At 36.5% G+C, this 24,790-nt stretch overlaps 1 protein-coding gene across 2 annotated transcripts in view; it reads right to left on the bottom strand.

The window, feature by feature from the left end:
* Positions 1-24,790, bottom strand: part of FOCAD (focadhesin) — a 265,358-nt gene that overhangs the window by 55,862 nt on the left and 184,706 nt on the right. For both annotated transcript variants that reach the window (XM_076008775.1, XM_012769776.3), the window contains exons 22-27: positions 21,187-21,279; positions 14,975-15,063; positions 10,972-11,016; positions 6,349-6,457; positions 3,597-3,713; positions 885-1,123 (exon numbers count right to left, since the gene is read on the bottom strand). In XM_076008775.1, coding sequence (XP_075864890.1) covers positions 885-1,123; positions 3,597-3,713; positions 6,349-6,457; positions 10,972-11,016; positions 14,975-15,063; positions 21,187-21,279 — 692 coding nt within the window. The remainder of the gene's footprint in view (positions 1-884; positions 1,124-3,596; positions 3,714-6,348; positions 6,458-10,971; positions 11,017-14,974; positions 15,064-21,186; positions 21,280-24,790) is intronic.

Genomic DNA, 24,790 nt, shown 5'->3' with positions numbered 1-24,790 from the left:
ACATCTAACACCACAACAGGGTGCTTCTCTCTACTATCCTATTTCTAGTGCAGGAAAACAGGGCTAACTTCCAAGTCATTGGTATCAAAATATTCATGATAAGCAAATATTCATGCTGTAGCCCACTACAGTCAATGTGGATATATAAAATTCAAAAAATTGCTATAAAATAAAGAATAAACACTATGAACCACAAAACTAAAGTAGATTCATGCATAAGAAAACTTTCTCATTTAGTGGAATTTTCCACCTGGGTCTTTGATATTCCATTAGCTCCATTCAAGGGTAAAGCTAACAGCCCCAAAATGAGCAATCAAACCAAATAAAGCACACAGTATAATATGCACAGATTAAGACTCTTTAAGGATTATAAAAATGTAGCCAGGGCACAGGATAAAAGCAATATTTAAAGCCGGGTACATGGAGTTCTCAGGTGATTCAGTGACTTCCAACACCCCTCAGGCACCAGGGATACACCAGTCTCTCCCCATTTTACAGTGATATCAAGAAAAGATCAGCAATTATTTTCATCCCATATAAACCAGAAAAAAAGCAGCTTTTCTTTACCTATAGCACCATAAGATTAGAATTTTCTTGTGCCTATTACACAGACGTACCCAGGGCTTTCATCTAAGCATGAAATGATTTTCGAGTAACGAATCACTCTAATACTAGCAGTCCTTAAAATACATTAATATATTTCTATGATAGTATGTTAGAAAGATAAATTTACCCATAAAAAAGAATAAAGGACCAACTTTCCCATGTCGAAAAGTTTAGCTACCACATATTGCTCAGACACAATATTTATGCGTGTGTGTATGGATGCAAAATCCTTCTCCAAAAATCACAAAGAGAAGCAGGAATATCTTAACAAACTGTACCTGAGTTTCTCCTCGCACAAGCGAGAGAGAAACATCCCCAAAGCAAGGCCCATGTGGATTTGCACGGCTTGAGACTCATCAGCACTTGGTTTCCCAGGTAACCTGGCAGTCAGCATGCTCAGGATTTCCTCAACCTTCTCTTTGCAAGAGATAATGAAAACTGGCACAAGGAGGGACAAAGCCGTGGCAGCAGCAGAGCGGGCAATGGCACTCGCTGTGTTTTCACCAGAGTAGGATTTCTAGGACACGCCGAAGAAAGAAAATAGGGGGTTAGCTTTTTGTTTAAAACGTGAAGGAAGACACCTATCACAAAAGCATTATACAATACAAGCTTCCCTTAGATCCACCCCTGCCAAAAATAAATAATTGAAAAAATCTAAATATGTTTACCTATAGTTTATGTTTTCACTCTTAATGAAATAATTTGCTACTAAGCAATCAGTTAATAATGTCCTTTTAAATTTGAAAAAAAAAATTGTGTCTTCCTTTTACAGGTTGTGAATTCCTTCACTATAAAGCTTGAAATAATTGCAGTGTTTTTAAAAGCCCACATGTATATACATTGAAAAACCCAAAGTGAAGCTATCCAGGCTTGGACAAACCACCAAGCCACATTCTAAGTGTCCAGAAAGCTAGGAGTTTTCCAGGAAAGAAAGGAAAAGGGTGGAAAAAGAGTTTAAGTTTAGTGTGGAGTAACAAGTGTAAGTTTAGCGCAGGGATCTATTGGCACATCTCCCAAAATTTTTGGTGGGAACACTTCCCAGTAGATGGATTATTTCCTACAGGGGGTTAATTCTTTTTAATTAAAAAGGAAGTTGAAATCCTAAAAGCCTTTGGTTACAAAGCAATAACCAGCTATTCAAAATGAAATGGAGAGCTCTATATGCCCCTTTCTATATGTAATTATGGGAAAAGAAATGAATAACAGCCCTAATAAAATGACAGGGCAGCTGAATATGAACAGCTTCTACGAGAGTCTCATGTTAGCTCTACCAGACAATATATACATTTAAAAATATGTCAAGTGGGGAAGAAAGCCCATTTATCATTCCTCAACATTATCTGTTTTAAATTTTCAGACACGCCATAAAGGCAGTGTTGTCCCTTGCAGTCAAAGCACAGTAAAATGTGTTTTTAATTCTAGGCCCATTCTCTCTCTAAGCTTTAGTACTTTAAGGATAAAAATCAAACATGTACTAAGTTACACCGTAAGTTAATATAGCACTATTGTAATGACGATGCTACTCAAAATGACCCAGCTGCTAGCACACAGGAAATAAAGGAAGTGATTTTTGAAACAGGGCTTTGAAAAGTACAATAATGCAAAAATCACAAAGGTAAGAGGCAACCCTGAGCTGGCTAGTCAAGAGATTATTGTTACTGGTTTGCAAGAACTAAACAACGTATCAGAACTTTCATACAATGTCCTGTTCTGGTGAATAACTGAACCAAATAGTTATTACAAGGACCTCCACATAAGCTTCTAAATGAGTTTTCATCCACCATTAAAGAAATAAGAACACTTCTGACAGAAAGCAAATCATCATAAAGAAATTACTTTTTATAGCAATATCTACCTTCCAATTTAATTCTACATAATCTGGTAAGTCATTTTTTATCTCAAGTATGGTTAAATATCTAGCTCCAAATCCAAACCCCAGATGAATACATACCAGGTCCTTCCAAGGGCAAGAAGACAGAGGTACACAAAATGTACAGAGGAGACTTTAGGCAATAGGGTTTCAGGCTAAATTCATGATCTTAGCAACAGTTCAGAATCTGTGCTATATTTTTATTCAAATCAACTATAATCCTCTGCCACTCAGCTGATTGTCCCATGATCATTATAATTCCCTAAGCAATGGATAGTGATAGGGTAGAACAAAAATAATTCTACACAGGTAGAAACAAGGCACACATTACAACCAATAAAGGAAAAGTAAAACCTAGACAAAAAAGTATTTTCTCATTTTAGGATACAATCATGAAGACAGAGAATGACTGGGTAACAATTTTTTTCTTTTTATAATCAACCACATTACTTTGTATTTACATGAGTATTTCACAGTTTTCAAAACACTTTTACATAAATTACACAATTTGATCTTTACAATCTTTTAAAAAGTTGGCAACACATTAATTTTTACTCTCATTTTGCAGGTAAAGAAAATAAGAATGATGGGAGTTAAGTGTCAAAGTCAATAGTCACAAAACTGTTAATAATAAGGGATAGAGTGAGGGCTACAATCACTATGGATGTTACTGTTCAATCCCCTCGTTTTATAAATAAGGACCATAAGGCTCAAAAATGTTAAGTGAACTATCTATAGTCACATACCCTGAAATGAAAAAACTATGAATAGAAACTCAGCCAATGTTTATTTATTCTACTACAACTGTAGCTCTTGATCCTGATTACACAATAGAATAACCTAGAGAGCTTTCGACATGCTGATGCCCAGAGTCCATCCATGAGCTATTAAATCAGAGAAGGGGCCTACACATCAGTATTTCTTTTATATACACATCAATATTTATATTTATGTATATGTTTGTGTGTGTGTATATATACATGTAAAGTTTCCCAAGTGATTCTATCATATAGCCGAGGCTGAGAATTATCTACACTGTATCATGGATTTCATGTGTACAACTGAAGTCAGAAGAGTCAACCATTGAGTTTTCTGATCATTTTTTACTTCTTGTACTTACATAATAAAACCAGGATAAAAGTCGTCCTCTGGGTTGGTAATGGCTATCCACAATGACCAAAAGAGTATCAAGCACCATGGAAACCCACTCTTTCATTGAAAGGAAATTAGGTTGAACCTGCAGATGAAGAAAAACATGAAATGACAATGGAAAAAAGATATCCAGGATATAACCCTCTTCTATATTAAAGTGCTATTACCAAAAACTAAACTTCATCTACTTGGACTACAAGCATGCAGGTATGAAGTTAATAGGTTTTTGACAAATATACATCCTCATCTGTGCCCCAATAGGAATAAGATTTACCTTTTATGAAAGATTTAGCAGAAGTGAGAGGAAGGGGGCTGCAAAATAGAACTATCTGAGAGCCCTTCAGAGCTTTCCTGTGTTTAGTGAATTATAATGAGGAAAATGTGGAGGAGATTAAAGGGAGAGATGTGCAAAAAGCATAAATCAAAATTTCTCAATAATATGACTTATTTCACAAAGGAGGCAATAAACACCCTTAAGAATTCTAATCAACATCCTTAGCATTTCTGCTTATTATTACCATTTACTTATTTAAGAATTTTGACAATATTTACCTTGCTTATTTAAAATTAGGTAGGAAAACACAACTGATCTTCATTTGGGAAAAGAAGATGAATGAGAACACAAAAACAACAAAACCCTACTCATTAAAAAGAAAACTAGGTTATAAATATCATTCATGACCATGTCAATTCACATGTTCAGGTGGTACAAACTATCAAGAGCAATCCAGTATTGAGTATTTCCTTGGAATGAATTCCTTGAATCAAACAAGGCCTTTGTATTAAGATCTTAAGTTGTTGGTCACATGTAGATTTGAGTGATGTTAGAAAATTTCAACCTTAATCAGATAATGAGGTCTTGAGATTGCTTTCAGTAATAGCCAAAGGCAAGGTCATCAAGAATAAAAGCAAAGCCCCATCTTCAGACTGTGTAGCTTCTTGGTATGGGGGTTTGGGGTAGGGTAAAGTAGAACAAGATAGCCTGGAACTCAAACTCTGAGCTAGACCCCCAGTTATCATTGAGGCAAATAAACTGTATAACTGGTCTTTTGGCATAAATAACACCGAAGTGAGGGGACGATACAAAGGGACATTAACTTTTCAGGATGTAGCTCTATTTAGTATGTGGCCTCTGCTAAAGTACTCCATGGCTCTTTCAAGGATATGAAACATTTCCTCTCTATAAAATTTTCATTTTTCTCATCATTAAAATAAGATTCCAAGCTTAAAGTTAAATTTTCATATGATAACTGTATTTTTATCATTCATGCAATAACCTCTTGGCCTCTTTCCTTTGCCTATATGCACATATATGTAGCTTTTGGCACACAGCACCTATTCTCTGTTTATTGGTAATGCATCTTGTGGGGAATTCCTCCTCTCCACTATTTGAAGCTTGGTTACATGCTCAAACTAGCTGTTCTGCTTTACCCAATGAGTGAGCCTAGGACCCATGAGACTCTGAATTTTAAGTGAGTGATCCCAGGTCAGTAAATGACTGGAGTTGATCTATCCTACTGGAGCCAAGAGGCGTCATTAGTACCTGTTGCTCAGACTTGTCAAGTTGCCTTGGTTCCTGTTCTTCCCAAAACCTGGTTTTTAATCTTTGCCTTCAATTCCACGGGCTTCCAGATTCCATATCCTTCCAGGCCCCTTTTTACTTAAATGAGTCAGAGTCAGTTTCTTAGTTTATAACCAAAACACTCCACAATGAAAAAAGAATACAGATGGCCCATAAGATACTCCATGAGGACAGACCTAGGCTAAATGATGTTGAATAAAGTCAGCTTTTACAGCAAGAAGTGATGAAGTAGATGCTGATGCTAACGGTTATTATTATTGAGAGCTTAGCATCTCAAAGCCTTTGTGCTTTACTTATGAGGTGTGTCCGGAAAGTATCCAGCCATGTAACCATTCTTGTTGTATTAACAATGGCTACATACTTTCTGGACAGACCTCATATATTAATTCATTTAATCCTTACAATAATCCTATTCAGTAAGTATTGTTATCCCCATTTTACAGATGAAGAAATAGACTCCAACAGGAGAAATTACTAGAAATAGGTAATAGAACTAGTAAGTGGAAGTAATAGGATTTAAATATATGACTCTCCTATTCCAAAACCTGTGTTTTACAACCACTCAGCTATATTGTCTCTAGATAATGATCACTACCGGATAATGGGGCTTAAAAACAAGAATAAACCCATGCCTTTTTATTTTGACAGATATGAATTATCTGAGAAAGTACACTGGAAATGAACATTGGCCAGCTCACCACATGTTTAATTAAAAAATAAATGCCTTGCAAAAATGAATAGGCACTTTGTCATTGACATCTACAATTAAAATGCAAAGTACAATTTTTTTCAGTCAATAAACACTGCTTATTTATCATTTTTTGACAGCATTGTTCACTTTCAGTAAGCCTAGTTAACCTCCTAAGATTGGTTATGACTGATGTAATCACAAAAAAGACAACCCCTGTTGCATAAAATTGGCACCTTCAAACAGAAATGACCACTTAACTGTGATGTAGAAGGCAAAACAGAAAACCAGCAAAGAAAAGTCAGGAAGACACTAAGGCTCACAGTGTAAAGGCCCATCAAGCAGTGTAACTTGGTGCTGTAATCACAGAATCTAACCTTGTAAATGCAAGGCCAGGACACTTTAAGCAACACAACCAAAGCCCAATGGGTGTGAATCACCCTAACTCACCTCCAGGACCTCGTCGGAGTCTGAGGAGAGGCTGGCTTCGTGTCTGGATACGACGACAACAAGGCTGCTTAGGGCTAGCAGCGCATTGCCTTTCACCACTGGACTCTCCCTGTTTAAAAAGAAAAAAATTCCAAGAGAAGACCTTGAACATTAATCAGGATAGGAGAAAGGGCTACTACAGGAGGGCAGATGAGGTTAAAAACCACTTCCATTCCTTTGCAGAGCCTCATAAATGCAGATCTGCCTGCTCCCTGGTACCCGTAGCGTCTCTCCTTCCTTCTGACACTAGCGCAGATTATGAATTCGTCTTATTGATGTATAGTCATTATGTCTTTTTGTAACTTAAAAATTCAAGCTTAGATCTAAGTTTTTTCTTCCTAAAATTTTTATTTCATCATTTGACGTTATATTTCCTAAGCTATCTTCCCTGTCATCTTTGGCCAATTTAAAATTATCGATTTCTTCTGAAAACACAACCAAGGACAGTTATGTGAATAAGCCCAGCAGAACAGAACGGCCTCTGGCTTTTCTGAAGCACTGGTGTGTGGAACTGGCTTCTAGCAAACCACTTCAGACAGCATACTTTACTCACAACTTGACACATGGCAGCTTTTCTCAGTCATTATTATCCTCTCCTTCTTTCTCTCAATATGCCAAAGCTATCAGGCTTAAAGTCAGTTTGTAACACAATTTGGAGCCGCCAGAGATGATGCAAATAAAAAAGACCTGGTTTTAGACTATTTGGACTGAGAGTTGCCCTTTTGTATCATCCAAATGGTAGTCTTCTAATATTAGCAATAAAATCTTATGTTTGAGTTCTCAATTTAGCATCAAGAAAACTGAGCCTTTTTAGTATATTCATCACTTGAAAATGTACATTTAATATTATTCTGTAATTCCAAGCTGATCCTATAGAATATAGTCCCCAATGTGACACCGATGAGACACTCTTGACTTGCCAATTCTGTCATAACAGAACAATGGCAATAGAGCACCCATACCATAAGATAGTTTAGTTTTCAGTCCTACAACGTGGGTTCCCATAATACAGAGAACATTGCCCAAAATCTAGACTTGACACCTGAACTTGAATTCAACGTATGATCCAAGAACCACTCCCTGCTTACCTCAGTGCAAGACTAGAACAGATACAAGGAATGAGGAAGATTTTCAACCCTGCTCCCTAAGCAAGCCTAGTACCTCCAGTCCTAACCAAGCCATAGTCGTAACTGAACACATGAGTCAATGGGTATTAAGACATTAGTGTACATGTGTGTTTTGGCATTTTTGCTTCCATTTGGTAACAATGGGACTTAGGGCTTGTCATTATTAAATCCTTCCATCTATCTATTCATGCTTCCCTCTTTTCCCTCTGTCCTACCTTGGGGTGGTTAAGCTCAGTGAAGGCCTGCTCTACACCCTTAGTATTTTGTTCACTCCTCCTCAGTTCATTCCTCTATGAGGCCTGTTATAAGTTAGTAAGACATCCACATTTATACAAGGGGACTTGGGGGAGAAAAATGGGAAGGAAGCCTTGAGGTCTAAGCAGATGGCTCCAACCTAGGTTTTGCCAGAGTTCTGCTGAAATGATTATTGAGCACTTATATAGCTGATAATAAAAGGCAAGGAAGCAAGGTGGGATTTGGGCATTCCAAGCCACAAAATCATTTAACAAAAACAAAATTAAATCTTTTATTTCTAATTTATCTTTTTCCTTTAACTAAGAATATCCTGAGGCCTGTCCTACTATAAAATGGTCCCTATGAGTCCCCATGAGTCCCCAAAGTTGGATTTTAAAAAGCTTTAAATTCTCAGTAATCTGAAAATTAGATACCCAGTTTTTATCACCATGCAGAGCTTGTACAAGGTCACCAGAAATTGGGTATCAAATCTCATAAAGCAAGGATATTAGATGACATTAAAAGTATCTTTTTAACCTTGAAATTCTGAAAGAGAAATTAGCCTCAGTTTTAAAACAGCACCCAAAATGATTTTACTTCAAAAGTTTCACTGGTCTTAATGTCCCTGAGTATGTATTATTCTTGAAAAATGGGGAAAAAAACGTGTAAAGCCACTGGTAATTAGATCTTTGGTTGCAGACTAAATGCATATTTGTACATTAATCTTTGAGTTAAAAAAAACTAGTTCACAGTATACTCAATGCTCAATACTCAATACCCTTGGCCAAGATGCATATTTCACAAAGGTACTGTAAGTAAGTCTTGATCATTTTCATACTCCTTTCATGCCTATGCAAATGACTCATGGATAGAAGGCACTCAATACATACTGGTACGTAGTGAAACAAATTCAAGGAGTAGCTGGCCAGGTGAAAATCTACAACTGGTTTAGCAAAAACTCATCACCTTGTTGCTCAAATAACTATCCCCTATCAGTCAAACTGCAGTGGCTAATTTGCATAATACGTCAGCATCGGCACAGTATTTAGTCAACACCACTGACATTTTAATTAAATTGTCCTTTGAAACAAACTGATGTCATTAACCTAATTAAAAAGCACAGGAAGGATGAGCTGCAATGATGCTTTCTTAGGGACAAAGTATTACATTACATGTTAGTAAAGCGACCCAATCCTTTGGGGATTTTTTATCTTCAATTTCAAATCTATTTAATTAATAACAATGAAAATAAAATTACATTAATCATCAGGCTTTATCTGTGTTCTAATTCTCCCATCGCCCTATCCCTGATGCTTTAAAAATGCTCTCAAATGAACAAATCAGTTTAATCCCATGACTGGTGTTTTACTTCTTGTATTTAACTTATGGTTCTGATCAAAACAAGCCCTAACCTGGCCCAAATCAGCCCATGGCAGTCATGGTCTAAGGACCAGAAAGCTAAGCCAGAGGGTGGTGGTGAGGGTCTCTCATGGCCGGAGAAAGCCAGTGGAAAGAAGCAAAGAAAGGGCAGCCGGGTGATTTTTACCTCCGGCTCTATCACTAACCTCTCAGCCTCTGGTCTTGAAATATCTACTGCTGTGCTTCATATAGTCAAGATTGCTTTAATAAAATGAGGTCTATAAAATACTTCGAAAGTTTTGATAAAAAGTAATCAGAACAAGAATTATTTTTACTCCATACTACTAAGGATGTAAACACACTCTCTTTAGGCATTAGTCACGAAGCAATGCTTTGCAAATTTGAAGATCACAGTGATGTCGATATAAAATTTTAGGATGGAGAACTGCAAAAGCTATTCGACAGGCAAAATTACAGTTTTTGTAGAAAGTTGCTTGTTTCTTCAGCATTCAAGCTTTTTGTTGCAAATGTCAGAGCACTGTTTTTAACAGGCTAAAAGTAGATCACATAATAGAACAAACTATGAAATATAAGGATCAAACACAGCCCCCCCCATTCCAGCACTCCCTTCCCTCTGATATGCAGCTGAGCGCTCTCCCACTGCATCTGCAATTCACCAGACTGGACAAACAGACATGAATGAGTCCCTGTGGAAGCCTTTCCGCACTTTAGTTTTCCTTCCCTAAAGAGGTATGTCAACAGATACTTCGGAGGACTTTCCACAGAATTGAGTCGGGAGAGGATTACCACTCCTGTTCTCTTTACTTGGAAGATATGAAGCTGAATAGCGATCATGTGCCAAGATCAGACTGCACAGTTAAGTGCCTGTTTCAGAAATTATTGGTGGAAAGCTAATTCTAAGGTGGACCATGTCTTTGCTTTTGTTCTTTTAAGGGCAAAACCTATTTAGCTATAGAAGGTTCTGGGACATAATGAGGATAAATTATCCTCCAATTACAAATTTCTCGATGATACAGACTTTCAATTCTCATGAAATCTAAGTCAAAGGTATATCTATATTACTCGGTGTCTAATAAGAAAGGAGGTCAAACATAAATGGTAGCTGCTAAAGGAGATAGTGTAAGGGAGAAATGAATATAACTGACATGTAACTTACTGCCAGGAACAATTAGTCAGCTTGTTACCAAAGGAACCTGAAGAGATTGTCCAAGCAGGTTCATTAGGGTCCAATTTTCTTAGTGAGAGTTGTCCTATAGTAAATAAAAATCCTCAAGGCAGTAATACCCAAGTAATTTTTGTTAAAACAACCATAAGCAAAGGACTAAAACTGCCTTTTTACTGGGCCTTTGCTTTGATTTTTAGTATTTAAAAATTCATATTTTTAGATATGCTGAACCTAATAGCACCAAGGGAATGAAAGGACGTACTACTCTGATTTGTTTGCTGCTTCACAGTTGAGATTTAATAATCTATTTGTAGAACCTACATAACTCACATTAGCAAGGATTTCTTTTTTTTAATAATCCCCTTGAACTAAATTACAATCCTTTAAATCTAAGCCAAAGCACATGGCATTTGTTAGGTGAATAGCCAGGGCTCAACCCCAGTGACTCCTGCTGTAAAAGTTATATGTTTGTACCAGCCCTTCTGTATTTTCACAAAGACATGTAGCAAGAATTAACTAAAAACAAGAAATGATATAACAACTGATTTTTTTCAAAAATAATTGAGAAATGCTTAAAATCCTTAAAGTTATGAAATGCCCTAAAAGAAGAAACTTACGTACTTGCCAGGAAAAAAAAAGTTTATAAAAAATGTTTATAGGAGAATAAATGGATCTTACTTTGCAGCGGCCTTGGTGATCTCATCAGTCAACATGTCTCTGACCCTGCAATAAGGATGCAACATATACATGAATTTATGTTACAGTAAGAACGCAGTCCTTTCTCTCATTTGTCAATTAGTAAGAGACTCCAACATTTACTCCAGATCTTAAAACTACGTACATAGAATTTTAGTGTAAGGTGAAAGAACTGTAATAAGGGCTTTACATCAAAGAGAGCTTCATCTTCCTATTCATTAGATCACTTAGTGGAGGCAGGGAAGAAGGCGAATGTAACTGAGGAGGGATATACAGGCAGCACTGTAATAATGTCATATGAGTGGCAGGTATACAAGTGTCCTTTATGTTACTCTCCTCTATGGATTGAATGTGTCCCCCCCCAATTTTATATGCTGAAATCCTTATCCCCCATCATGATATTTAGGAGAAGCCAAACTGACTAAGGCATTCTCCACCTCTTTTTTGCATGAGAGCTCACCAAACATTAATTTACTATTTCCAAATTGTACATATGGAATAGTCACTATGTGTATATATAAAATGCAATTTCAAACTTCAGTTATATAATCACACCAAAGCCAAAAGAAAATAATTATACTTGTGGGTTGGAAGGAAAGTATATGCTCAATTCAAATATTCACAGAATCTAAAGTTTTTATCCAATATAGAAGCCCTGAGATAAAATGAAAAACAAATACTGGCTGCCAAATTTATATTTTTAAAAGGATCACTTTCAATACATACTTTGAATTTGACAAATTCAATGTTTTTATAAATATTATAAAATACTTGTATTCAAATATAAATTACATTTGCATTGATAAATATTTGTATTTGACATAATATAAAATCTTGGCTATTCAGCACTGAGAATGAGTCATTCTTAAGAGCCAAGTTTTTCAGAAAGTGGCAAACTGCTCCTATAAACCTTAAATTTATATTTTTTGAAAAATGGCAAGTTTCTCTAAAGTATATTATTCAATTTCTGTCTTCCTAAATAGATGTGCACTCAATGTAATCTTTTATTGGTCAATGTGGAATACTTACAAATGACAATATGTCTGTATGTCTATCTAAAGCCAAACCTTCCACTTGTGTACTAGAGCTCCCTCCCCACTCCATTCTCTCTGCTGCATCACCAATTTTTCTTTGTCTACTTGTTTTTACTCTCCCTTTAGCATGTGAAAATACTGTAGCTTCTACTCTCCTAAAGGAAGAAAAAGCCCTCCAGCTATTGCCTCATTTCTCTGCCTCTTCTTCATCAAAACTCCTGTAAAAGATTATCTGTACTGGGTGACTCTTACTCATCTCCTTCCACTCTCTCTAGATCCTTCTATAGTCTGGCTTTTGTCCCTACAACTACACCAAAACAGCTCCTGTCATGGTCACCAATGACTTTCAAGAGGTCAAATCTGTGGCTCAGGCTTGTAATCCCTGCTACTCAGCAGGCCCAGGCTGGATATTTGATTGAGCCCAGGAATTTGAGACCAGCCTGGGCAACATAATGAGACCCTGTCTCTTGGAAACAAACAAAAGAAAGAAGCCAAATCTAATGCTCCATTCTCAGTCCCCAACTTTTGCAGCCTCACAGCAGCACTTGCCAAAACTGGTCATTCCTTTCTTAGAAAACTTTTTCCCCTAGCTTTTAAGATTCCATTCTTCCATTCTCTCTTGGTTTTCCTCTTAAATCACAGATCACTAATTTTCTATCTGCTTTATTGGTTCCCTCTTCATCTTACCCACCTCTAAATGTTGAAGTGCCTCAGGGCTCAATCCTCTGAAATTTTCTCTTTCTTTACTCAATCCCTCGGTGATCTCATCCAGCATCATGATTTGAAATGCCATCAATATGCTGATGCTTCTCAAATTTACATCTTCAGCCCTGACCTCTCCCTAAAACTCTAGAGTCATATAGTCAATAACCTACTTGATATCTCCAAATGGAGGTCTAACAAGGTACATCAGACCTAACAAATTCAAAACCTGATTTCTGCCCTACAGAGACCTACTTTTCCATAGTCTTTTCCGTCTTAGTAAATAGAAACTCCATACTTTCAGTTATTTGGGGTCAAAAATCTTGAAATCATTCTTGACTTCCATCTTTCTCTCACATCCTTAATTTAAATTATTAGCATTTAAAACCTATGAAATCTGACTTCAAAATAGATTCGACATCTCTTTATTTTTCAGAACTTCCACTGCTACCATTCTAGTTCCAAACAGTATCATCTCTTGCCTGAATTATTGCAATGGATTCCTAACCATATCCTGCAGGGTGTATTTTCAATACAGCAGCTAGAAGGATCCTTTTAAATTATGAGTCAGATCCTCTGCTTAAAATCCTAAGTGTTTTCCATCTCACTCACAGCCCCTCATGCCTGCAAAGACCCTCCACAATCTGAGCTGAACTTCTCTGCTCTCAGGTCCTATTACTTCGCTCCTTGCTCGCCCCATCCCATATTGGCCCCCTTGCCAGGTACACTCTTGGGGCCTTTGAATTTGCTGATCCTTCTTCCTGGAATGGTCTTCCTCAAATATCAGCTTGGCTCACTCCATCACTTCACTTCTTTGAGGTCTCATTCGAATGTCATATTATTAAAGCACTCCCTGAACACACTCTGTAGAAAGTAGTAATACCCTTCTCCTCCCCAATCTCATCCCAGCCTAGTCACTCTCTGCTCCCTTTACCCTACTTTATTTTTCTTCCAATAATCAAAATCTATCAAATTAAATCTGCTTATTTGATTATTATCTATTTCCATTCAGTCAAGTACAAGCTTTGAGAGTACAAAGAAGGGGCTTTGTTCAATGCTGTTCCTCTGTGCTTAGAATGGTGGCTGGCAAATAATAGACAATCAATGCTTTTTGAAATAAGCATAAATAAAGTGATGACTTTATTTGGATTTGGGTCTGTATTCTAATTAAGTGAAGATGCTGAAGAGCTCACTTCCCAATAGCTTTTCAGATACTGCAAGTTTGTGAAGTTTCTAGTTCTATATTGTTCTTAAGAAATTTCTAGGGATCTCCTTTATACTAACATACGCATATAGACCATGAGTTTCACCAGGCATATAGATCCATAGGTCTCTCTACATATTCTGGAGAGTGTAGCTAATATACCACTTCCACCAAATTATCACTTTTGGAAGATGAAATTAAAACTAGAAGCAAAAGATAACAGCAATAGGAAACAAAATCCAAATTCTTAATATCAAATCTTAAATCCAATATCATAATGTTTTAAACCTCATTGCTATTTTTTAAATAAATCTAGAAAATGTAACTTAGAATAGAATTAAACACACACAGAGCTTATGATTTTCTACATGAGCCAATTGTCAGTAAATATAATAAAACCCTAAAATCAAGTAACTCTAGGACAGATTTTTAGATTAAAACAACCTGTGGCTGTAGGCAAAGCTATTTAGATTCTAGGCACTTTATTTAAATTGAGGCTGCTGAAACATTAACCTGACAAGGTATTCTTCTCAACCTATGTAACAATTTAAGTTGCTTTTAAAGCCAACACTTTAAATTTTTATATAATAAAATGGGAGTTCCTGAGGGAGTGTCTGCCAAAGAAATTAAAGCCCTGATGTGGTAAAGTTGCCCTAACAATGAAGATGTCTTGGGGAAGGGGGGAAGCAGAGGAGGGGAAGCAGAATCCTTGACTAAATGTGAGGTAGGAAGGCAATTAATTGAGTGGAAAAAACAGATTTTTATTCAAAAGCATATAAAATAATCAGTTTCAGGAAAAAAAGAAAAACACTATCTGCACATTGCTTTAGAAAAAAATGTATATGTATAATTTATGAATAAAGCTTTTCCTAGTATATCTAGGGAATGGGTAAAAATATACCCATCAGATAGATCTGTCGTTTTCCCTTCAGGCTCATACAGAAGTTAAAATTGCCAATCTTAAAGCAATTTTTAAAGTAGTTACCTTTCCCCCCATGCTCATTTCCCATGACAAATGATGGGCAGCTGAATGCTAGCCCCTTACCAAAGCCAGGCTGTGCTTTTTTTGTATTGCACCTCCTCCGGTCCTTCTTTCCCATGTTTTAACTGCAACTCCAGCTCTCCTATTCTTCCCTGAAAAAAAAAAAACACACATACACACACACAGCACAAATCAGCATGCAAACTTGATGGCCAAAATGATCTTAAAATTTCTTTGGGAAACACAGATGTATCCTTTCCCAGTTGGCCTTAAGTGTTCCTGATAGGATATTAGATTATAAGAGAGGATGTGTAAGGAGAAATAATCACATTGGTGCTCAAGTATTTCTGCAATCACCAAAGTGGTACATCCTAGAGAAGTTATATATATGTCTGGCAAATTTAGTGCAGAGAACTTCAATTTGGGATATCTATTAAATCAAATTTTAATTTCACAGGTCCTATTCAAAAAAATCCATTACATGGTAATGGTCTGCCTTTGTTAGCTGATGCTGTACCAAGATTGGGCTCTATGTACCAGTATCATAACAGAATGGTAGAAAACAAGTTGGATAAAGTATGTAAGACTTAGGATTGAGGTAATACATAAGTTATTCTCCAACAGCTCCACATTACATTTTTATGTTTTAAGTGAACTTATAAATATATATATAATTCCCAACTTCTACATATAATAAAAATATACTAATATTATCCCTTTAAGACCAAAACCTTCAAATACTTATTATCCTTTCCATTATTTTTTTTTTTTACACTCAGGATTATTTTGATCAGATGCTTTCCTCTCTGATCCATCACCAATTACGTTAAATTTACTTAGAATACTGGCTTGCTGATGAACCCTAAATTGGACAAGAACTCAGACTGTGTATTCTATTACAGTGTAATGCCCAACCATCTTCAGAAGTGGTTGTGCCATTTCTCACAAGCAGTAAATAAGAGTTCTGGTTATTTCACATCCTCATCATCATTTAGAATTATTAGGATTTTAATTTTTAACCCTTCTAGTAGATGTGAAATGGTGCTAAGATATTAATTTTATTCATTATTTACTAATGAGATTGAGCATCTTATCACATGAGTATTTGCATTTCCTAATCTGCCCATTTTTCTGTTGGTTGTCTTTTTTCATGGATTTTAGCATTCTATAATATGTTCTATAGAAGAAAAGTATCTCTCTATATATACCTTAGAGACAGAGAAGCAATACAGCATGAAGGGTTAAAGATGTGGCTCAGAATGCCTTGGCCTGATGCCATTTTCACTATTCGGCTGTATAAATTTAGACAAGTTATTCCACCTCTCTAAGCTTCAGTTTTCTCATTTGTAAAATGTACCTAACAACTATTTCATGGTAATAGAGAATCACATTAAATAATGTGAAAAAGTGTCTATTTAGCCCAGTGCTTGATAACAAATAGATAACCATTATCAGGTTTATTGTCAATACCCCCAAAATCCCTACCTCCCTCTATTATCTTCTTATAAAACCATCTTTCATGAATATATCTAAATCCCTCCTGAAATAGCTCATACTTATAATCTATAAAATCCTATGGAGTAGAACGTTTCCCAAAATTTTAATATCCAGACTATAAATAAAGTCTTTGTACTTCTCCTTGTATATACTTTGAGTTACCAGACTGTATAGCACAACTTCTGGCTCACAGTCCTCTGAGATGTGATAAGCACTCTATTCACACTCTTAATAGTTTGTGTACTTTAATTACATCCACCTCCATCTCCATATTTTCAAAGATAGAATCCTGGCATTGTCATTCTCCCGTTTGTCTTTTGGAACAAGTTATCAGAGATGATCAAACTAGCAAGACATTGATACTAATATTTAATATTGATATTGGCCTCCTAGGAGGGCAGGCAAAGCAAAATAGAAAATAGGTTTTATTGCTTATCTCTAATTAAGCTTCTTAAATTATGCCTCTTGATTGCTAAAACATTTATTTAGTATAATGCTTTTCCAAAAAAGATGAGGAATAGGAAATTAGAAGGGTAAAATCTGTTTAGAAATAAACAAAACAGGCTGGGCGTGGTGGCTCACGCCTGTAATCCTAGCACTCTGGGAGGCCGAGGTGGGCGGACTGTTGGAGGTCAGGAGTTCGAAACCAGCCTGAGCAAGAGCGAGACCCCATCTCTACTATACATAGAAAGAAATTAATTGGCCAACTAATATATATAGAAAAAATTAGCTGGGCATGGTGGTGCATGCCTGTAGTCCCAGCTACTCGGGAGGCTGAGGCAGAAGGATTGCTTGAACCCAGGAGTCTGGGTTGCTGTGAGCTAGGCTGACGCCACGGCACTCACTCTAGCCTGGGCAACAAAGTGAGACTCTGTCTCAAAAAAAAAAGAAAGAAAGAAACAAAACATAAGAAAACTAGAATATGTGCAGCTTCTTGAGAAGGCCTACATTTCTAATCGTCCCTGTCATCATCGATTAGTACAACCCTTCTATTGTGACTAAGTAGACTTCTTTTCTTTCTCAGAGTCTCTGTTCCTTTCCATCACCTCTTCTGGAATGTCTCCCTGAGCCCTTCCACTCAATCCATGTTAGGCTATTTATTCAGATACACTTTGCCTTCCAATTCTCAACTTATTGGTAATAGAGATCCAGTCTTACTCAACTCAGTCATCTCCACCTCTGGTTAACATCTGTAACTGAAACAATCACCTGAATTAAGATTTCTGGATTACCTGTGGATTCCAATTATTAATCTATCCATCCCTCCTAAATTTAATCTCTAGCATGCACAACCAAGAGCTTGGTAATTATAGTGAGGGATTTCACCTAGCTTAACACCCCCCCCCCAAAAAAACAACTTTTCAAATGGTTATAGAGTAACTTATTGGGGGTCCCAGTGGCCTGACAGTGGCTTTGATTTCATATTATTTTGCACCTAGCCAACCAACTCAGGAAACAAGTGTTTGCAGTCAACCTGCCTTTATACCTCTTCTTCTGTTTGAGGTCATGTTCACAATCCCAAAGAGCCCTTTTACAACCCTGGAGACCTTAACCTCCTCAGCATCCCAGAAAAGCAACAAGGTAAAGATAACTATAGAGGGGTCCTTACCAAAATGGTCTCTGTACTGTCAATCAGCTTGTATCTGCATTACTCATCTTAATAAGAAGAAATCCAAATACCTTCCCATATCAACCACTTTGATATGCTTATAATTCAAAACCCCAATTTCTTGTGGAAAAATTAGACAAGGCTGGAAGCAAACGCCTAAGCAGAAGCCACTAGCAGTGTTCAGATCTCAGACTTAATCACATCCTAATCAGTCTCCAGGAAGTAATGTAGAATGTACCTTTGTCTACTAGGCTTAATTGAATAAAACATGGCTTCTCTAAATGATCTTCTGGTTTGATGCTACAAAATATGTCTAGCACCAGATGGAAGTAACTATAACTCCTATACAAAAAAAAAAAAAAAACTGTCTTCCACGACAGAAATTCTTGATATAGACAAGGAGTCTGGCAGTTGCTCCAATTCTTCTAAGATACCATAAATTCTATTTCAGTGTGCGGACTCATTTAAAACACTTGTTCAAGTTAAAATAGACCAGTGCACTTTCACATAATACTGAAAATCTTATTATAGTCCATCTTTTCATTTTCACCTCTTTTGTCACCAATTATCAATGGAACTAGACTTATTATACAGAAATACAAAGTAAAGAGAACTTAAACCATAAAGATATATCCCATCACCTATAACAGCAGAAAGGCAGAATAATCTGCATTATTAAAAACAGCAGATTCTTCATAAATGCATCTGTTCTTTAAAATATTAAACAAATCTGCATTGTTATTACAATTAATGACAGCGTTAGGGAAAATGCATGGCACAGGGGAAAAGCTAAGGCTCTGAGTCAGACAAATCCAGGTTAAGTTCCAGTTCTTTCATTTACTGACTGTTGGGTTTTGAGCTATTTGCTTTGATTTCCCAGTTATCCTCCTTCCCCATCTATAATCCTACTGTAGATGGGGCTAATAACATCCACTTTAAAAGGGTTTCTATACAGATTTATTGAAATAGTATGTTAAGTGGTGGGCATATAATAGTTATTCAACAAATGGTAATTATAAAAATAAAATCAAGGAGTGTTTTTTTTGTTTTGGTTTTTTGAGATAGAGTCTTGCTCTGTCATGCTGGGGAGAGTGGAGTGGCATTATCATAGCTCACTGTAACCTCAAACTCCTGGGCTCAAGCAATCCTCCTGCCTCAGCCTACTGAGCAGCTGGGCCTATGGGTGTATGCCACCACATCTGGCTAATTTTCCTATTTTTAGTAGAGATGGGGTTTCACTCTTGCTCAGGCTGCTTTCAAATGAGTTTTTTTTTCCCCCCTTTAATCAGTTGCAAGTCATCTGGAGAATTATACTATATTCCTATTCAATCTGGCCTTTCACACAAAGAACTAAATAAAATTCTCAGTTCATTCTACAGGAGGAGGAATTATTCTTCCCTTCTCCAGGTGCCCATAGCATTTTCTACAGCCTTTATTAAAGCATCAAGGATATTTTACTGGAATTGCTAGTGGCCATGTTACCTTCCCACACTGGACTGGGAGTTCATTTGGAGGAGGAATTCCCCTTGTATACTACACACTCAGCATGGGACCTGTCCAGTAAAAAATGTGCCATAAATGTTGGTGAAGGAAAGCTGCAAAATTACTTAGGGGAAAAATGAATGTGAGAAAAAGTGACTACTCTGAGTTGCAATCTTCTGCTTCCTGAACAAAAACTATACTTAGCTAAGGGTGTATATAATAATGTTAAAGAAACACGTAGAGACACAAACCATTCATTCATTCACTCATGCATTTATTCAAAACACAATGGGTACCCAGATTCTGCTAAGGATAAAAACTGAGTAAGGAAACAATGGTTCCAAAGAAACATCTTTAAAATGAAGATTATAGTGCCACTTGGTGGATCATCTAAACAGTATTGCTCAAAGTTTGGCTGGTAAACTAAATGCATTAAAATCACCTGACAACCTGTTAAACATGGAGATTCCTGGTCCCCTACAAAGGTCTAATGAATCAGAATCTCTGAATATATATTTGCCAAGACACAAAGGCTCAGTAAGAGATGTTATAGCAAGGTTTTAATTTGAAATGGAAACATCAATTTCCAGACATTCATTCCTCCTCCCACCCCATGCTAGCCCCCCAACCCCCACCACTTTTTTTTTTTTTTTTTTTTTTTTAGGACATTTGGGATCTTTAACCATTAACATTATACCTCATGAGACTCCTTGAAAATCTTATTCTGGAGCATAAAGTACTTAACTAGCATCAGATTTTTTTCTATCAACCTTAACAATGAATTTTAAGCTAGGAAAAAAAAAAACTGAGCTAGTTGTTTTTTTATATTAACTGCTCACATATTCATTAAGTGACTGAAAATTATTTCTAATTTTAAAAATTCGTAAATGATAGCTTATATTATTATTGGATTGAATGAAGTTAAACTGAGTCTATCTCATTTATTTAGTGAGCACCTATTATATTTTAGACATTTATGCCAGAGACAACAGAGAGGGAAACCCAGTTCCTGCCTTTAAGGAGCAACAGAGACAAATGGAGGCCCCAAACAAATAACCACATGACAAGGGCTTCAAAAAGGGCAGCACAAGTACTCAGGAAGTACACAGAGAGGTGTACAATCCACCGCCTGGCAAGATAAATTGATCTAAAGAACAAGCAGAAATTAGGTGAGCAAAGAGGGAATGGCAAGGGTCTGAGACAGGAAGAACAATGTATGTGAAAGCCAAGAGGTTAGGAAGACATGCTGAGTTTAGGAAAACAAAGAAATTTAATGATGCTGAAATATAAAAATCTGCGGCAATGGCTGAGAGATAAGGTTGGAGATGTAAGCAAGTCTGGCTCGAGGAAGCACAGGTAAAGGGGGAGAGGAAGAGTTCAGTCCAGGATGTACTCCGCCAGGTGCTCTGGGGCAGCCAGGTGGGGATGCCCAGAAGGCAGCAGGACAGACAAGAGTCACACCTGGAGAGAATTCTAAATGGGAGGCATAGATCTGGGGGGCATCAACATTGAAACTGAAAATGTAGCTAACATATGTATGCCTCTCATGTTTTGAAAAGTAAAAATAACCATTGAATTTCTGATAGTGTTTTCCCAAGTGCTTTCAATATATTAAATATATATTTGCTGTAAAACTTCAGATAACGAGGCACTCCCCCAAAGCAAATCTATCCTATGGTTTCATTACCTGTAAAATGGCATGATAAGCTCGATTCATATATGCTAACCAGGCCTGAGGAAGAAAAACTGCACGGTGCCACTCCGAAAGCTGGATATGAACCTGTGGGAAAAATGTACCACAACACGTCAGACTACACAGTATTAAAACAGAATAAAAGTAAAACTACATCAATTCTTTCTTGCCCTTTATTTAAGTGGTTTAGGTTCTAAAAACAAACCGAATCAGTCCAGGATCAGAACCACAAATAATATCTTTTGCATATTTCCAAAGGAGAAAAGTTTAGAGTCTTATAAACACAAAATAAAGTAAGCCTGGAATTTTCTAAATTAAAGCAAATAAAATCCTACAATAATAACAAGTTAAAATGATATGTGCAATACAAATCTGTCCTTGAAAATTAGGGGGAAACTCTGTAAAGCCTCTTGCCAATGTCAGGAAACTAGGCATTGTCTAACAAATCCCCCTAGTAATTTTAAATAAAAATAAATACTGCTCATATCCTGGATTTCCAATATGACCATTTCTGAAGTAATAAACTTAACTTGCCAACAGAAATATCATGTTGTGTAGAAACCATGGTGGTAAGAGCATGCAAATGAGTACTGCACACAGCAATTGTGCACACCACTAGATAAATGCCCTTTAATCAGTGTGGGTAAACAAGAGAAAAATGATATATGCCAACACGGAAACCCTGTTTCTCAATACAGGCCCAGACAAAACATCTGGTTTTCATAGTCATTTCTGTTTCTACCTCTTAGTATACGGCTATCTTGCAACAAATCTTCCCAAGGTCTGCTTCTGTTAAAGAAAGATCACTCAAGAAAAACAGTCACAGTGCATCACATTTCATGTTTCCTGTAACTCATCTCACCTAAAGTCAAACAACTAAAACCTCAGTCTGTGTCCTACAGACACACATACAAAAAAGATGACAAACTTATATATATATAATTATACCAAAATCATGATAATTAGAGTTTAAGGATATGATAGGGAAGATGACAGCCTCTCAGAGTACAGTTGGTTTTCATGCCTCTGGTATGTTTTTTAATCCCAGTCTCAGTGAGGGCCCCTACTATACACAAGGTACTGCAGGAAGATGAAACGATTATCAACCCATCTGTGTCTGCAGAGAGTTTTCTAGCTAGTAAGAGAGAAACAGGCACAAATAAATTATAAAGCAAAATTATGAAGAATCCATGGGAATGAAGAGAACAAAGAGATTAATTCCAACTATCTACCACCTCTCATGACACTGCTGTTTTGTTTTGTTTTTAAATTAGATACTCAAACAGTATGAAACAGACTCTGAGACCATGAAATGAACTTTAAAAAAATGATAAAGACAGGGCTTTTCTTTTTCTGATTAAGTACACTGCCAAGCAGGGTAAGGGGAGCCTTGTCCATATGTCAACAAAAATCCTTGAAGGAATGAGTGCTTCAACTCCTGCTGCTTCTGTTATCCAAGAAGAAAACTATAACCTAGACCATGTTTCTAGCAGGGGAGACATTAATCAGTTTTCAGCCCTGCTCTGTTTCCAAAATGTGGGCAATCTTCTTTAACTTTCTTCCTATCAATTCTGTTTCCTTCTCATAAAATATATTAACTATCTGTAAGCCCTATTTTGAGACTTGGATTTAAAAGAAACAACCCTCAAACACCACAACTAAAACTTTTACTTCGTATTGTAGAACCTCAAAATATTTTTAAATTTTCCTGCCAAATGATCTGCACAGCCTCAGTAAATTGGCAAAAAGAGCAATTTTGGGAGAAGACAATGGTTTTGACGACTTCTTAAACTGGAGTTAAAAAAGGAAAGGATTATGGAAAAAATGTAAATGAAAACAAGCAAATCAAATGTTGAGTCTCTAAAAATGAAGACATTCATGCCAGGAAACCTATTTAAAAGGAGGTTATAAACTGAAGGTTAAAGCTAATCCTCTTCCTGCTGTTCCAACCACAGCTGAAGGTGCGTGCGGGGATGCAGTAGAATGCGTCAGCCTAGATACCAGCCCCAACTCCCTATGTGTTATGGGATTATACCCTAGTTTTAGTGTTCTTTGGAGTTAGGTGTGCATAAATCTCTCTTAAAAATGCACTCTCTTGCTCTTTCCCTTAATGCAGAGAGACCTGGAGAAACAGCCTGAAAAAAGCCATGCCTTATGTTGCAGGTGCATCACAGGCAAAAGGGACTCCTCTGAGAATTTTTGGCAAAAACATATTTTAGGATGCTATTTCATTTAATATACTGTACAGCCATCACATTACCTCTATTTTAGGTTAATGTTGCTAGGTTAAAAAATAAATTCAATTAGCATTTATAAAGTATGAAAATTACATCTAACTAGCTATTCTTGTGAGAAGTCTTTGAAGAAAATCCAATCAACAAAATAATTTCAGATCATGAAGCTGAAACCTCACTGCATATTTCAATGCCATCATCATTCAAAAGCTACTCTTCCTTTTATCTTTCCTGTTTCTGTCAGTATCACCTATCAACATCCCAATTACCAATGTCTGAAATTTCTGATTTATTCCTGCCCCTCCCTTGCCCCTAACTCCACTGTCAAGTCTACTTCTGAAATGTTTATTATATATGTTCCTATTTTCTTCATTGGGTCAGTTCTAATTCCTGCCTAGCTTACAATCATGCCACCTAACTGATCTCCTAACAGAATAAAATCTCTCTTCCTTCTAACATATCCTAAATAGTGCTGCTACTACTACATTAACATGAAACTTCTTTTATAATAAAAAAAAAAACTTTTGACGGTTCATTAAAGAATAAAGTCCAAACTCTTGTGCAATGTTTAGTTTTTTAGAATCAAAAGGACACTATTCATTTTAAGAAATAACTGTGTTGTCCAAGACCTCCAACCAATTACCCCACTTGATTTCTTGTTCCTCTCTTTCATGTCACCCACAATCTAGCTGCACTGAGTTATGAACCAATTCCCACGCTTGTCCTATACTTTGCAGGACCTTTGCACTCACTGCTCCTTCTGCCTCCAATGCCCTGCTCCTTCTGCCTTCAATGCCCTGACTTCCCTCATATCTACTTACTGAAATAATTTCTTCCATCTCTATGCTTCCAGTATATTATATGCCTTTCTTATAACACTCTACAGATTCCATCTTAGATTATTTATATACAGACTTTAATTTCATATAATCCTAAAGAGCAGAGATTATGTCCCACTTATGTTGGAATCCCTGCCATGGTACTCGTAACAGTGTCATGCACATAAAGGTTCAATTAAATACCTGCTGAGTTTAACAGAATTAAATATACAGAATTCTCTTTAAAATAAATTCTTGTCATGTGAAAACCATACTATCATAAGTGAGTAATCACAGAAAATTATGATGTTCAACTTTCAATCATTCTGGAAATACAATGTTAAAAAACTTTTAAAAATAGATACAGCCAAACTCAAACATGAGTTGTGAAGAAAACAATTATTTGAGATTATAGAAAAGCATGTCCAGAGTGTTCTAGCCAGGAAATGTTTAATTCCAGATAAAAACAGTGAGTGACCAGGCAAAATTTTAAAACAGGTATTATAGATTTTCTATTTTTAAATTCCCCAAACTTTTTTATTTGTA

Source organism: Microcebus murinus, chromosome 12 (genome assembly GCF_040939455.1).
Source record: "Microcebus murinus isolate Inina chromosome 12, M.murinus_Inina_mat1.0, whole genome shotgun sequence".
Classification (NCBI taxonomy): Eukaryota; Metazoa; Chordata; class Mammalia; order Primates; family Cheirogaleidae; genus Microcebus; species Microcebus murinus.
Note: the sequence above shows the minus strand (reverse complement) of the source record. Positions and strands in the feature narration are given on the sequence as shown.